The 17616-nt window shown below is 39.8% G+C and overlaps 1 protein-coding gene across 8 annotated transcripts in view; it reads left to right on the forward strand.

The window, feature by feature from the left end:
- The window catches only part of dmd (dystrophin), a 416019-nt gene extending 399789 nt beyond the window's left edge, over positions 1-16230 (forward strand). For all 8 annotated transcript variants that reach the window (XM_028571814.1, XM_028571815.1, XM_028571816.1 and 5 more), the window contains 5 exons: positions 2603-2761; positions 4817-5060; positions 6199-6313; positions 6540-6629; positions 12975-16230. In XM_028571814.1, the coding sequence (XP_028427615.1) occupies positions 2603-2761; positions 4817-5060; positions 6199-6313; positions 6540-6629; positions 12975-13093 (727 nt within the window). In that variant the 3' untranslated portion in view covers positions 13094-16230. The remainder of the gene's footprint in view (positions 1-2602; positions 2762-4816; positions 5061-6198; positions 6314-6539; positions 6630-12974) is intronic.
- Positions 16231-17616: the final 1386 nt, after the last annotated feature.

A 17616-nucleotide genomic window follows, 5' to 3' on the forward strand; every position in this document is an offset into this window, starting at 1 on the left:
GGCGTGGCCATAGTGGGATTCGTAATATCGCATACGGGAAGCCGTTTAGCACATGGTGTCTCAAATTGAGGGAGCAGTGCATGTGTTGGACAGCAGCATCGGTAAGACAGTGCTTGCTAGTCATTAGATGCTAATCACAAAGCTTTGGTCCGTGCACTCTGTCATATGAGTACGTTACCGGCAACAACCGCTACCGTTAAAGCTGCTTACACACATAGCCGACGGCCGACCATTTACAGAAAAGCCAGTCGAAATGATCAGTCTACCCATGTTTGTCCAAAAAGTGCCACAGAACACACCAAAAAGACGAACGAGACAAGACGTAATACATCTATGTAACAGCAGGCGGCTAATCTGTATTGTTGCCCAGGAAATGAAAACCGGCAGCTGATTGGACGAACGCATCACATGGGTTTGTTTTCTCAAAGCCAGACTGTCATGGCGGCCGTTCAGAATACGATCCCATATTGTACTAAAATAGTTCACTGAAACATGTTTCTGAAAACATTTTAAGCGAGAAATAGGCCATGCAGTTGCTGAATCTGTCTTCATTTCAGCTCAACAAAGGTCAGCTTAAAAGATTTTCGTCATATTTTGAGAGACTCTAGTCACCTCATTCCGCTCCCCATTTCCGGGTGAGCCCCGACTGCCCTGCCAGCGACTGAACATGTCAGGTCGGCCAAAATGAACGCTGACAGTCCCCCAGACTGACGACGGCACGGGACACGCCCATAGACAGTAGGACACACCGAACAGATTCGCATCACTGACCTCGCCAGACTGTCTAACGGCCGATGATCGGCTAAGTGTGTCCCGGCTACAAGACTGCGACTGCGCCTTTACTGACCGACCGTGATACAAACAATAAGTGTGTACGTTCATAGCGGAACATGATTTGTAAAATATATCTGAAGCCCAGACTACCTTGACAAAGCTGTCTGTTTGGAATCAGCATGGCAGGTATTTAAACATAACGGCCTTGTCCCAGAGTCTAGACGTCTAGCTATATGAAAAGATAAACAATGCGACGTTTTTAATAAATGTAAATAAAGCAGCTAATATCAACATGGACAAAATCTTGAATGTACTATTTCGCTTTTTTGATGATGACCTGGCAAAAGTAGTACATTTTAGTTTTCACAATGATTCATTGTAGGATTATATTATTGCAATATGTAAATCCACATTGACTACTTATTTAACATAAAGAAGTAAAAATTGATCCAAAACGTTTTAGTCTTTAAAAATTATGACTTTTATTATTATTTTGCCAGTCAAATTAACTTTAATGAGTGCATATTGAAATATTACACTGTTGGTTGGAAAAAATGCATCTCAAAATGCATCAGATTGATACTTTAAAATATGGAATATTTAAAATGTTCTTCCGGGGGAGCATGCCCCCAACCCCCCTAGAGGGGTAATATCCTTCTCACCTTTTTCACCCCTGACCTGTTTTCATGCCTGTAGGTTGCATTTTGGCAAGAGTTACTCTTTAACTGCTCCTCAGATCTCTGCAGGGTAAATCGAGACAGCTAGACTATCTATCCAATCTGAGTTTTCTATTTCACGACTAAAACAACTTTTGAATGTACAAAACAAGTTCCTTCCCGAGGCTATTTTGCAGCGGCACCGGGGCTCTGTCCAGTGCTTAGCGCCGCCCATGATGATTGTGATTGGTTTAAAGTGCCAATAAACTAGAGCATGTTTTTCTCCAATCCCAGAATGCTATGTAGACTGCGCTGTGGAGGAAGGTCTGTCAATGCAAGACTAGCTTCTGGTTAACACCGCAAACAGGCAGGTCAACAGTTCTCCAAAGTTAAACTCAATGTAATAAACTTAGCATGGATTTACTTTGCCAGTGTGCAAATCCACAGACCTCCAGATAACCTAAACGTATACATTTTATTTACAATTTATTATCAGTCCAAATCATTTATTGTGTTAGGTATTTTGACTGTCCATACAAAATAAGGTTTGAGACCTCACTTTGGGCTCTAGTAACTTGTAGTGGCCATTTTAGATTATTTGTAATAAATCCTAAACAGTAATTAAAAGTTATAGCATTAAAGTATATTCAATATGTAGATTTCTTAAATTTAAAATACATATTTTCAATAAGCTACAAAGATGCCATTGTTTTAAAATCGGTCAAGTTTAATAAATGCAAATGGTATCTGACATGCAGGTAAGCCTCTAATTCAAATTTCAGAGTAAAATAATGGCTACAGTGTAACAACATAACTTTCAAATGCAGCTTGGTTGAAGTGAAAAAGATGAGCAGAAAGCATTCTTTAGTATTTACAGTAGAATGGAAGATTGGCTGAGCTCAAAAAGCAGTGTAGTGAACGTTGAGGACACATTGTTGTATCACTTATGCTCTGGACCTCTCTCTGTCCACGCTGTGTCTTAGAGTCTTCTTCTGTGGTTAAGTCCTGTTCCGCTGCTATTTTCAGTCATTTGCTGATTTCTTTTTTTTCTCTCTCTCTGTGTGTCTGTGTGTGTGTGTGTGTGTGTGTGACAATTCTGTGACTGTGCGACTATGTGCATGTGTGCATATCTGCCCATCATTGGTGGGTATGTTTGGCTTGTGCGTTTGCAGCGATGACGAGCACATGTTGATCCAGCACTACTGCCAGTCTCTGAACCAAGGCTCTCCTCTCAGCCAACCCCGCAGCCCTGCCCAGATCCTCATCTCCATGGAGACGGAGGAGAAGGGAGAGCTGGAGAGGGTCCTCAACGACCTGGAGCAGGAGAACAGGTCAGTGAACAGACCCATCTCTCTTATATTATGTTAATCTTATTATGACCTTTGCTATGAGTTTGCTATAACTTGACAATAGGAGCCGTTGTTAAAGAGTCTTGATTTTGCAAAACTGACAAGGAGCTTGCAGAATCATAAAGGTCATATAATTCTACAATCTTGGTTCTTCAGAGGTCTTGGGTTCACATTTTAATATTGCATCTTGAAACTTCTGAGATGCGAGGGATTAGCATGCTTAGATCACGCCTTTGCCTGCCAGCCCACTGATGATGCACCCGACCCCAATGGCTATCTCTGAAGGTTGTGGGCCCACAGGGTGGCAGCTTCACATAGGTCTTTATGACTCTGCCCAAGCGGGCTCCAAGGCTCAGCCACCAGACGCTCGCCGGCAAAATCTCCGCCCAGGTCAGGCTCCAGCAGGGGGCCCAGGTTTCCCTGTTCTGGACAAGGTGCTGCGGCTTTTTCTTCGCTCATTCATGTGGGGTCTGTTAATTGTTCTTAGGCCCATCATCTAGGACCAATTTGCATTAGAAGACCCTACCAGGAGCTATTGCTTCTGACCTCGACAACCCCACTGCATTTTACCGCAAACTTGCGACTAGTTAACTTTCTAAAGCGGGCATCACTTGTTTGCTAAGAGTCGGGTCGGGACTCCAACGTTAACACACTGACAACATTGTATTCAGAATATAAAATATTTTTATAGCACTTTTTAGAGTGTAATTGTGTAAAGGTGTTCACAAGATAGATACCAACCTTTCGTAAACTTGTGAATTTCGCCAGCCGTCTTCTCTCCTTTATGGAGACACGCTGTGTGCACGGTGGGCTTGATGGTGTTTTAAGCCTCCAACGTTGCCTTCATAACTATTGCCGCGCTGCCTGGAAGGCGACGTTGGGAGCTAAAAAAACCAAACGCACCAAACACGGCACGGTGGGAGGAGCTGTGTGTGTGTATGTGAGCGAAACACAAGTGACAGAGACACGGAGGAGAGCAGTTGAAGGAATTGCAGCTGAACCGGTTTTAAATAGCATTTAATTTTTTTTTTTTATAATAACGAAACGCAATGTGCGGTGGCCGGTGTTCATAATGCGGTGCACCGCCACACATTAGTCTATGTGTGGGAAACACTGTAGTATGTATTGTAGTATCTAACTACAACAAATAGAGAAATGACTCCTGAAATGACTAATAATCATAGCAGTGGGTAAAATGGAATGACAAAATGAACAGTGGCTATATAATAGAACTATGACTAATAAGGGTGGGTTTATTTGCTTATGAATATAACTTAATTTGTAAGAAAAAATGAACAGTATTTGTTCTTTTAAAAGTTAAACAGTGTAGCTTTAAGGAGAAGGCCACTGCTGCATTCCCTTTAATCTTATGGTATAGAATGCAATTACCAGACAGACAGATATCATGGGATATCCCTCTTTAAAAATGTTTTGCTGACATGTTCCCCATTTTCTAGGGAAAATTCAAAGTTTTTTGTTTATTTCAAGTGCGAAGTTGGATTTAAGTGTTTTTATACAAGGGGTTAAAGAGGTCTTAAAATGTCTTTAAATTAATTATATAAATCTTTAACCCCTGTAAAAATTATCTTTGTAGGGCAGCCAAATACCAGTGTCCTCCACTCTGCCTCAGATTTAATCAGTCTGGGAAAATTAATGTCCTAAAATATAAATCAATAGACTGAACATTTGACATCTTTAGCAGACATGGCCTTCCTCCTTTCAGCTTCCCTTTGTTCCAACCACAGGATTTTGTTGAAATGAAAAAGTGACAGTCTCATGCATGGGGAATGACTGATGGATATTTATTTATATCTCTCACTATGTTGCTGCAGTGACCCAGCTTTCCGTTTATAATAATAATAATAATAATTAATTGAATTTGTATAGTGCTTTTCATGGACTCAAAGTCGCTTAAATTTATAAAAATCAATAAAACAAAAGTTTACCTTCTATCCTAAGCAGTGGGTGTTTGATATTTGAGACGTATATATCAGAACTAGCAGCAGTAGATACATTTCTCTGCTGCCCTGGCTGCAGGAAACTACAATCCGAGTACGACCGTCTGAAGAAGGCCCACGACAGGAAGGGCCTGTCCCCGCTCCCATCGCCCCCGGAGATGCTCCCGGTGTCGCCACAGAGCGCACGCGATGCAGAGCTCATCGCCGAGGCCAAACTGCTGCGGCAGCATAAAGGACGTCTGGAGGCCCGTATGCAGATACTGGAGGACCACAACAAACAGCTGGAGTCCCAACTGCACAGGTTGAGACAGCTGCTGGAGCAGGTACACACCAACAGGAACACACTCATTCACAAACTATGTCACCAAACATAAATATCTGATGTGTATTTTTGTTTTGCTGCTCAAATTATCACCCAAATTAACCTACATTCCTCAGCTTTTTTCACTGCTTATTTTAGTTTACTATAATAACCCTGCTGTGTACACAATTATGAAAAAACGGCCTCTGCCTACTCAACATTACCGTTAAACCGAGCAAGGCAGTGAACTCTCACATACTGCAGTGACCCACAGCAGCATCTTGTGTCCTGGATTATTAAAACTGAGCATCAAAGTTGATGTGAAGTCCTCATAGTGATCTAAAGCTTAATTTATGGTCGCCGCAGTGCTTTGGGCACGAGCCATAAAATGACGTCACCACGGCTGTCGTGTCCAGCGCAAAGGCTCCGCAAGCTGTCGCGGCGCGTGGTTGTGCACCTCTGAATTTTTGTAACTACGCGCCCACTGCGTGTGATGCGCTTTCAACAATTCAACACGGTCAGCTGGGAAGAGCAGGTTCGTCTGTACAAACATCCGTATGATTCTTCATGTACCGACCACAGGGAGTCAAACAGCCTTAGATATGTTGCTGGGAAAAGAAGAAACATTTGCTGGAGAGTGTGGAAAAACGGGAGAGATCGTTTTGTCAAAGCTAAAAAACGGCTTCATGGAGGGAGTGTTAGAGGCAGACAGTCATTTTGATTTGGAGATAAACAACAGTCACGTTAATGTTTAGACTAGATAAATAATAATGTTTCGCGGCACGTCAGTGTTTAACATGGATGTGTTTACTACTGTTGCCAGGCAGCCTGCTTCTCTTTCTTCCGGTCTATTCTTCTCTACTACTTCTTGCTTATTTACAGATAATTTTGTCGGTACTCCCTCTGTTGTTTTGGAGAATACTGCAACGAACAAGGCTTTGAGCATAAACGCCATCTACAGCAGCCCGCGTACGGTGTCATGCTCGAGTATACCCGATGCTTTAGAGCTCAGACTGAAGCAGCTTCCTCCACACTGTCTAATAGCTGACACAGAGACTCAGGCCAGCACTTGGTCCCGCACACAAACTTCACTTCCCTTTTGACTCCTCTAATTAAGCTTTGTGTGTGTGTGTGTGTGTGTGTGTGTGTGTGTGTGTAAGACGGATTCCAAGGTGAACGGCACAGCACTGTCCTCTCCCTCCACCTCCTCTCAGCGCTCTGACTCCTCCCTCCCTCTCCTCCGTGTGGCCGCCAGCCAGACTACTGATACAATGGGTAGGAACACACTCACAAACACACTTGCATCATTTTATTTGCATCCACCCGTTTAAAAGCTTGTAAGATATAAACAGAGATGTAGAGAGACTTAGAGACCATACTGTTGGACGTTGTTCTACATCGGACTGCAATGCACTGTTTAAATGTGTGAGTGAACATGACTGGACATCATTTTAGCAGCCAGAGTTCTGAAAAAGGTAACTTAATTTCCTTCCTGTTTCAGGCGATGACGAGCTGTCCAGCCCTTCCCTAGATGCATCTGGGCTGGAGGAAGTGATGGAACAGCTCAATAATTCTTTTCCTCATAGCCAGGGTATGGAACACCGACACTAATCTCAGCATGTCTTTCATACAATATCCACTCTTTTCTATGTAAAATCTGAAGAATTTTTTTTTCTTCCAAAAAAGATTACAAAAAAATGTTTTTAAGTGAATTCAATTTTATTTATAATGTCAAATCATAGCAGACGTTATCTTTACACTTTAGACAGTTCACACTTGTCGACGATATACAGTATCAAAACTCTGTATAATGAGAAAACATACAAACTCATAAGCAAACAGCTTTCAATGCACAACAACATAAACATTAACTGTTGGTTTTGCAGATGAAATTCAAAGTATTCATACAATATTCTATAATTTACAACAACTCCCCCAAAAGCATGCATTTGGTGCGACAGCAGCGAGGAAAAACTTCCTTTTAATAGGCAAAAACTTCGGACAGAATCTGGCTCTTGGTGGGTGGCCATGGGAGAGGGAGAGAGAATAATGCCTAACTACAATAAAAACAGGAAATATGACTTCATTAATAATAATTATAGCGAATATATAGCATAAAGCAAAGCAGCATTAACAAACATCACATTATATACAGTTCACATGTGCTTCGGCTATAGGTCAAGGCAACCATGTTTGCATATTCAGAGACAATAAGAACTTTTAATATTTGTCCAATAACCTAATTAAATCCAAATAAGAAATAACACTTAATTCTAAAAGTAAAAATCTAGGATAAATACATAGTTTAGGTTATGGGAACAAAAGAATACACAATGAATGACCACAATACACTTGAAAAATGAAAATAAAATGATTAATTTTCAAAGATTAGGTAACAGCACAACATCATTTCAATGACATTGTTGCATTATAAGTTACTGTATATCCTACATTACTTTACCAATGTTTGGCTTAATGTGACAACACACTGAATAAGTACTGATTTATTTTACTGTGAACACCATACAGACAAAATATAAATTCCATAAATATGCATTAACAATATGTTTAAGTAAACAAGGGCACTAAGACAAAGGTTTCCATTCTCAAAAATGAAGTCCAGTCAACATAAATATCTACCAAGCTTTGTGGTCATTGGACAAAGTCATTAATTTATGGCACAATTTGCACAGGTTGATGCACATGTTTAGAACTGGTGGCGCCTACTATTAAGTCATTTCAGAGTAGTATTATACACATTGTTCCACATTGTCATGAACTTGTGACTTTTTTAATTATTGGACAAACAACTGCAGATTTATATTCTGATTTGTATTATGCCATCCCCATTTTCTGCATTCGCAGCACCCCCTAGTGCTGCATTTGAATGAAACTTTCAAGGTATGTAATGTGGACATATCCAGTGAGTTTTGGGAGTCTATTTATGTGCTCAGCCACGCCCTTTTAAAGTTATGTGGTCAACATCTTGAAAACCAAATACAATATCAACAAACTTTATGCAATTTTGAGAAGCTTGTAGAATCATGATCTACATGACGTTTGGTAGCAATTGGACCAACGTTTGAATGTGTATGTGTGTTTTTCACAAAATTCAAAATGAAAAAATCCATCATGTTGCCCTTTGTCCAAAAGGCTTTTTTGTAGAGTTTATTGAATTGTAAGTGTGAGTCAAATTCTACGCAAGTAGAACTCACAATGTGAGGGGAACGGTTCTTCAAATAATCAACTTTTTTGACAATTAATTACAGCACCACAATCAGGTTGATTGTAATCCTATTTCATGGGAAGCATTACCACATGATGTTCAGTTATGGTACCAAGATTCATGTCTCTACCTTTTTCCAGCTCATAGCAAATTGTGCAAAAGCATAAGATGGCAAATAATGAGTAATAAGCCACGATGTACCAATCAATATATTACTTAAGATTTTGGTTAATACTTGCCCCCAGAGTATGTGCTCCAAATGTGGTGAGATTCTATACACCAGGTTTTGAGGTGAACATTTTTGGTATTTGTAGCACCCCCTATGGGTTGGGCTCAAATTGCTTTGGTAGGCCTATTTCCACACAGACTGCAAATATTCTGACAATGCCCCACACCTTGTGAAGTGTATTGTTAAATATCTTGAAAACCAAATGAAAGTCACCAGTAACACAGTCACTCATAAACCTGGTTGCTAAATTCTGGTTGCCGTTAATCCTCCAGGCCCGTAAAACACAGTGCAACTAACGTTCACTAGTTGAAAACTGATACCTTCAGTTCACCGTTCACCAAAAACATGCACAACACTGGCCTTAAGTGAAGCGTTACTTGCACACGTATCTTTCTTTCTCCCTGTTACCGACACAAGGCTGATTTTTTTATTTTTATTTTATCCTTTCTTTTCTTCCTTTCCTCTTTTTCTCCATGAGCCAGGAGGGAGAAGGGGACACCCATGAAAGGTTAGTGGCTCAGCTTTCTTTCTTCCCACCTTCTCATTTCTCCACCTATAAGGAGTATTTCCACTTCATGCAGCAACCATGATTATACCACCTTTGGCCCCTACCAAAACACAAAGTAATGGTCATGAGAGAAATCTAATAATTGGATTAATAATGGGATTGAATTTTGGCTGTTGTAGCCAAGTAGAGCTGTGCACAAAACATACAACAGAGTAGAAACAACATGATGCAGTGGTAAATATCAATCCTCCCTCCCTTTCCCTGTCTTCAATTTCCTTTCCCTTTTCTGTCCTCTGTCACTCTGTCCTGCATAGTAGGGAGTGGTGATATGTGTGTACATAGAACATCTCTGTCTGCATGTAGATTTGGGATGAGTGTTTATGTCACACTAAAGTTCACAATATGAGGTTCACTGCCACAATTCATTGTGATGAAAACAATTAGTTGTCAGAAAAGTTCTGTGTTTTACTGTCTGTTATTTCTGAGTCATAAATCATATTTTTCTTAGAATTGTAGATTCCAAGTTTTTACTTGGAGTGGAAAAGTACAAGTTGTCATTGTTGTAAGTTTAGACATTATGAAATGGTAAATTTGTTCCTGCAAACTTTCAGTGCAGTCCGAGTTAAACAGTGAATTGTAACACATGGCTGTTTCAATTCATTTATATTTATAGTATTAAATCATAACAAGAGTTATCTCAAGACACTTTACAGATAGAGTAGGTCTAGACCAGGGGTGGGCAATTCATTTTCCCAAGGGGTCACATAAGAAACAGGGACTGTTGTGGAGGGCCAGACCAAAAGCTAAAATCAGTTCTGCTCAATATAAATTTTATGTCAGGCGGCACGTTCTCAAACATCTCTTTTTTCTCTGGGTATATTAGCGCAGCAGAGTCCACCAAACACTCTTTAATAAACTCCCATTCAGAAGATTGCTTACTGTTGGCGATTTTGTGGGATATCACAAAGCTGGTCTTGACGCTTGGTAAAAAAAGCCTTGTTGCTTTTGCAGCGTAACTAGCAAAGCTTGTCCATCAGTCTGCATCAGTCAAGTGTTGTATTTCTCTGCATGTTTAGTATTGTAGTGGTGATTTAAATTATAATCCTTTAACACAGCAATCTGTTCTCTGCAAACTAAGCACACGGCTTTACCTTTGAATTCAGTAAATAAATACTTTGAAGTCCATGTTTGGTTAAAAACTCGGCACTCTGTATCGACCTTTCTTTCTTTCCCATGAGCTGACATTTTTCAGGGATAACAGCTCATTCACGTCCATGCTGACGTCTGTCGTGAGCTCAGTTTGTGGCTCGCCGACACAGGGGTCCGACACCGTTCTTCTTCTACTTCTTTTTAATTGCGACTTGCAACCAGAGAAGAAGAAGCTGCATACGTTCACACAAAAAAACAGCAACAACAAAAAACAGTTGCCTTCAAAATAAAAGCAATGTAGTTGTGTTCCATGCACGATGAACACTTATTTACGTTTGATTGCTAACTTGCCATTGAACTCACGCGGGCCGCCCAAAGGGCGGGATGTGGCCCGGGGGCCGTCCAATGCCCAGGTCTGGTATAGACCACACACTATAATTTACAAACGACAATTCCAACTAGAACTGCAAGTTATGACGGGGTCCAACCCTGCTATGTCACTGTTATGCACCTTAAGAAATAAAATCATCAAGTAGAAGACATTCGTGTTGCACCGGCAATTTTTTACTATTTGTCCTGCTCGGTGCCAGTCACCCCCAAGTACCGGGGGAGCGCGCGAAAGCGGAACCCAAAGCGGAACCCAAAGCGTAACGGTGGGGAGACAAACATCAGGAAATATCGAGAGGTGTGAGCTGCAAGGTCTGTGCCACATTGCCATTGCAAATATCCCATTAACATAACATTAACATTGAGTAAAAGAGCCAACACTGGTCTACGTTGACTATAGCACCCCCTAATGGCCCGATATTCGCCAAATTTGGTACAGAGCCTCATAGCGGCATGCCGAACAAGTATCACAAGTTTCATGTTGATAGCAATTACTACTAGAGAAATTGCAATCGCAAGTGTCCCATTTGCATGCATTGAGTTATCGGCCAACACACATAAACGTTGATTATAGCACCATCTAATGGCCGATCTTTGCCACATTTGGTACAGAGCATCGTAGTGTGATGTTGAAAAACAATCTTTTTTTTTTCAATCAAGTTTTTTGCAGATAGCATTTAATTTGGCCAAGATATGATAAAGTTTGTGTTTGGTAGTTAGCTAGGTAAATTAGTTTGGGCGTCAAATGTGAATACTTTAATCTAGCAAAATTCTTTTAACAACTTTTAGTCAGGTCCATCTGGAGATGCTACATACAAGGCTTTGTGTAGAGTTTGAAAAAGTTGGTTTTGCACATTGCGCGATATTTCGAAAAAACTTCTAAGCCAAAATGGCCGTGACCTATATCATCAGATTCAGCTCAATTCAAGGAACACGTGGATGTAAGGATTTATAATGTGCCATGAGTAATGTGGGAGTTAAAGGCAAAAACAAGTTTGACGTGATTATAGCGCCACGTGTAATTTTTGATAGGTGAGGTCCATGACCCATTGTAAATCTACCCTGTAAATTTAAAGTTATTCACTTTTAGTATAAGTGGTGAATCCAAACGTGGGTGCCATAGGCCACACCCACTTTGACCAATCAATACCCCACTGTAGGGGTGACCTCAGGAGTGGCCCTAGATGGTCCCCTCCAAATTTTGTAAAAATCGAATGAGCCATTCATGAGATATAAACTTTTTGTCCTTGTAGCGCCTCCTAGTGATTAGTGATTAATAAGCGACCTGTTTCTTGCAGATTGTCACATTGAGAATATAGCTGTAAGAAGGTAATATATATGAAGTCGAAGCTAACTCTGACAGCTGTAGGGCAGCTAACAATAACTTTAGCTCCATGAAGCTCCCAGCTAAGCTAACGTTACTATAACTTGCAGTTAGGAAACAAGAACAAGCTAATGATAACGTAAGCATTTTGGCATTACAAAAACATTTTGTTTACACATGTGGGTAGACCAAGGCGACAAGAGGGAGCTTAGCTAATGTTAGCCAATTTATTTATTTAAAAAAAATCACATTTGAATAGTAATTTCAACAACCCTACTGTGTTGTGTCAAAGAAGAGAATATTAGTCTCGCCGGACTGCTTTTCCTTTATGTCCATTTCACACTACTGAGAAACAGGGGTGTGTGGTTAAAAAAGGGGTGAATACCTTCATATAATTACAATAATAATACTACACATGCTCTTTGGTGGATTATGTGTGCCAAATTACAAGAGATGCTTGGAAAAATTTAGAAAAGATGACAAATCTAATTTTCTTGGTGGATTTGGTGAGTAATTAAGGTCAGAGCAGTTCATGACCTGCTTTAATCTGCTATTTCAACTTGTTGATTCAATCCTTCGGATTAGCGCTTGCTAAATCTCAAGACCCGCAGTTTATTTTTTCACTCCCACACAGCAAAGCAGTCAAAACCGCGGAGCACTGAAGCCAGGTAAAAACATTGGTCAGCAGAGCCCTGAAGCCCCACCACAGCTGCTGCACAGTGCCGTTCGCTTGTTTAAAGTTCATTAATACTGACCATGTTGTGTGTCCAAATTGCACCAAATTTGGCACTGCATGGTCTGTGGGTACCAAGATGAACGGTTCCTTAAACATGTAGAATATTTAACTCATTCCTATCAATAGCATCACGAAATAAAAAGTTACATTCCTATCAGCCTCAGCTTTACTTTGTGTTTTGTACTAATTAGCAAATGTTAGAATGCTAACAAGCTAATGAACATGGTAAAATTATACCTGCTAAACCGCATCTCAGCATTGAGTAAGTATAGCCTCACAGAGCTGCTAGCATGGCTGTTGACGTCTTGTTCTGTGTTTAGCACACATACTGGCTTATTGTGTTTTGTCTAAGCATTTTCCTTCCCCTCTTTCTCCAGGTCCCAGTATTGGCAATTTGTTCCACATGGCTGATGATCTGGGCCGCGCCATGGAGACACTAGTCAACGTGATGACAGACGAGCAGAGCGCCGAACAGCACGAGGCCCTGCCCTTCTGATCCAGCCCCCCCCCCCAACCTCCCTCTCCTCTTCCTCACTCCCTACCTATCGCATGCTTTTCTAGTCAAAACAACTGGATTGGAAATACAGTTTACAGAGAGAATATATAACGTCTATTTTTGTGAAGGATTGTGGTTTCAGCAACGATGCGTAAAAAAACAAAAGAAAAACATACCTTGTAGATTTCAGTAGTTTCTTAAAATGTCCTGAAGTTGTTTTATTATTAACAGAGGCTGGTTTTTAAAATTTTATGCAATTGTATAAAACAAGAGTGTGGTGGGGGGAGGGCAAAGAGAGATGATATACAAGTAAGTGTGTTAAGTGTGGTCTAATATTTGCCATCTCTTTGTAACTGGGGAAATAGCAGAAGCATTTCAGACATTTGTATAAATATGAATGATTGTAATCATAAGGGTGCTTTCTAAGAGGAAAATGTCTTTCTATAACAGCGTACACTACTGTCAAGGTAATGCAGGCATCCTGGATCTTTACAGTACGTTGTCTGTGAGACTGTGTGTGAGTTTGTGTATGCGTGTTTGTGTGGTGGTGCCTAATTTCCACATTACAGCTTTTTTTGGCTTTGGCTGGCGAACCTCATATTTGAATTATTAATTTATCCACTCATCCATCCATCAATCTGTTCATCATCTCTATGATTAACATCTCTATAGCAAAAGTTTTTATCCCTTTATTTGTTTTCAACACAGTGTACTGTGTGCATTAACAGATGCTCTAATAGGCTCGATTCAGAACTGAGACAAGTCAACAAGGTCACTACAAACCTAATGCACATATCGTAATGGGAAATAATTAGACATAATTGGACATCATTTCAATTCCATTTTCAAATCCTCAAACTACATATTTTGTGGTTGTTCCATCTTGTGAAGGGCTCCTTGAATGGAGTGAGACTATGGTCTCAAAAATATAAAATGCCTTCAAAAACAATTCAAGGCCCACTGTAGCGTTTTGCAATATAAAATGCCTTTATCGAAAAGTGGCTAATGGTATGTTACTAGTAGTACAGCGTTGCTCACTTGAGCAGCATAAGCCGATACCCTGGCGGCTTATGTCAGAGTGGTATGCCCCTTGTGTTCCACTGGCAAATACCATTTCTTAACCACAGTTAAAACTGATAGGCTACTGTCAGCAACAAACAGTAAAGAAATTTAATATATCCTTGCTGAAGTAACCAAAGTAAATATTAGAGCTACCCTTAGCTAACATGGCTATTGTTAGCCTAGCACGGCCGTGCTCTCTCTCGCTTGACCTAGACTCACATCTACGGCTGGCAGTTTAGTGTGGGCGCTGAACAAAATCAAGATGTTCTGGAGATGTTGATAAGGCTACTTTTCCAAATTGTTAATGTATTAATCGTATATACAATTGTTATGATTAATCATAATAACAAACAAGTTAACTTTGTTGGGGAAACTAAATCAGTTAACTGCAGCTTCACAAGGTAATCAAAATCTTTCTCATAACACAGTACAAAAAAGGAACAAAAGATAAAATAGGCACAGAACCGGCTGAGTAACGCCTTTTGTTGGATAAACTTCACTGCAACAGCTGCTGAAAAGACCCTGACATCACGGTGCTCTGTACCCGGCTCACAGTCACCTTTTGTCTGCTAAACTCCACTGCAGCGGCCGCTGAAAGTGCTGGCTGGGTTCAATTTGCTTAAGCCACTACTGAAGGTCTGCAGCATGTGTGGACTCTGTGTTTTGTTTGTTGGCGTTTGCAAACTTAATTTGTAAGCTATCGTTAGCTAGTGTTGCACCTATGCATCCAATAACAAGGAAGTGTCCAGGCAATGAGTTCTAGCCAATCACAGCACAGTAGAGTGGGACTAGGCAGTGGACTAGACATGGTGACAACCCTGCTCAGCATCACAGGTAAACTGACTCGTGACTGTGATTGGCAATCAACCTGCCTGACATACTTTTTTACTGGTATCAGGCCATCGGACCATTGCTTATGCCGAATCCTGCCCTCTGGTCTAGCAGTATTATCAGAAGTCATACCATAAGTAGATTAATTATTACCTTTTTAGGAGAAAAGGGAGTTTCTTTTATATCCAAACTGGTCATCAGTTTGTATAAGTGGATTCTCAAAGCTGCCAATAACCAATATTGAGTATTTTTGAGGTGCAGCCGTTTATCTTCAGAAAGAACTTTTTTTTTTGAAAGAAAAACATCCTGGTTATTGCGCTGGTAGATCTTAAGTAAGGATTTTTATTTCTCCAAATGTATCACTAAGATGCTTTCTAAGTGTCTTTTTAGGGCCTGTTGAGTACAAACAGTACACTGTATTGGTTTATAAGTTGAAAGTTTCTTCCTGTCAGATGTACTGTAAGAAGAAATTAGAACTTAGAAGAATGTAATTTTAATTGAATCTGAGCACTACATGTTAACAAGGCTGCTAGTTGAGATTATTGGAATTCTTCTGTTTGAACATTAAATGTTTTAGGAAGTGTTAGGAAGCTCAGTAACGAAAGCTCTACCTCGTCTGAATTGTCAAAGTCCAGTTCGGAGGCAATTTCTCTACTGTACGCAACCCGACACTCCTTTCAGATTGTTGATTATTAATTGAATATTGCCGAATAGATGATTTGTTCTACTGTACTGCACTGTAGGAGCCTCCAATCTGAATGTTCGGATGCACTCACTGCATTTCTCATCTCTATCAGAGATTTATGACTCAAGTATAAAAACTTGCATTTTACACAAATCAAATTAATCTGTGTGCACTACTGTCATACCTGGGACATACTAGATATTTGTTTTGTGTTTTGCTTTTATTCTAGCAGTCTGTTTGTCTTTGGTTAAAAAGCTATTTTGTTTTGTGCTGTGAGGTGTTGAGCATGTGTGACTTAAATAAACTCCAACCTTATTTAATGTATATCCAATCAGAGAAGTCTGTGGTGAACATCGCAGCGGTATACACTTGTTTTGATCCAGACACTGAATTTGATTGCTTTCTTAGTTTTAATGTTTCTGTTTCATTCTCACATCATTTTTCAAATAACCTGTCAATACTTCACAACATATCAGATTCCACCAAATATATGCCTTACTACTGTATTATAAAATGCTTTACTGTATATCAATAAAGCACGCAGTTATGTTGATTTAGCCTCTTTGATTTGCTGTTGTGTTTATTTTTAACAAATATATATATATATATATATATATATATATATATATATATATACACAGTATCTCACAAAAGTGAGTACACCCCTCACATTTTTGTAAATATTTCATTATATCTTTTAATGGGACAACACTGAAGAATTTACACTTTGCTACAATGTAAAGTATTAAGTGTACAGCTTGTATAACAGTGTAAATGTGCTGTCCCCTCAAAATAACACAGTATTAATGTCTAAATCGCTGGCAACAAAAGTGAGTACACCCCTATGTTAAATTCCCACAGGCAGGCACCATACCTAGATATGGTGATGATGATAGGCATGGGGTACTTTTCCATAATATCATCTCTCATTGCAAATCAAACCAGCTATTAGGCTAACTGACATAAAACCATGCCAATCTCTAGGTATGGTGAAGGGTATGTGATGATGTGGGGCTATTTTAATTCCAAAGGCCAAGGGAACTTTATCAGGATGCATAGTATCCTGGATCCATGAAATAACTGGCCTTTAAAAATAACAATCTGCCTGCCTCTATGGGAATTTAACATAGGGGTGTACTGACTTTTGGTTGCCAGCGGTTTAGACATTAATGACTGTGTGTTGAGTTATTTTGAGGGGACAGCACATTTACACTGTTATACAAGCTGTACACTTAATACTTTACATTGTAGCAAAGTGTAATTTCTTCAGTGTTGTCCCATTAAAAGATATAATGAAATATTTACAAAAATGTGAGGGGTGTACTCACTTTTGTGAGATACTATATATTTATTTATTTATATATATTTATTTATTTATATATATATATATATATATATATATATATATATATATATATATCGTATTTTCCGCACTATAAGGCTCACAGGATTATAAGGCACACCTTCAATCAATGGCCTATTTTAGAACTGTTTTCATATATAGGGCGCACCGGATTATAAGGCGCATAGAATAGAAGATACTGCTGTCAAACGTTTGACTGGGGTTGCGTTATGCATCCACTAGATGGAGCTGTGCTAAAGGGAATGTCAACAAAACAGTCAGATAAGGTCAAACTTTATTAAGCGTTCTGACAACTCCGTTCACTCCCATGGTAACGTTGTTCAAACGTTAATGAATGTCATGCCCATATTGCATATCAATCGAATTGTCTGCTCATTGGCTAAAAAGATAGACGGGTCTTATAGCATTTAAATGTAAGTGGTCCGAGAAAATGTCGATCGTCTCAACGTGGTCCCTGACATGTTGTCATCGGCTTGTCCGCTTCCATTGGCCATATCAGACGCAAACCTGAACGATTGGCTAATATGAGCTACCAATCGAAAGCTTAGAAACTAGGGAATACGATGACGCCCACATCGATCA

The sequence above is a fragment of the Perca flavescens genome, chromosome 24, assembly GCF_004354835.1.
Source record: "Perca flavescens isolate YP-PL-M2 chromosome 24, PFLA_1.0, whole genome shotgun sequence".
NCBI classification, from domain to species: domain Eukaryota; kingdom Metazoa; phylum Chordata; class Actinopteri; order Perciformes; family Percidae; genus Perca; species Perca flavescens.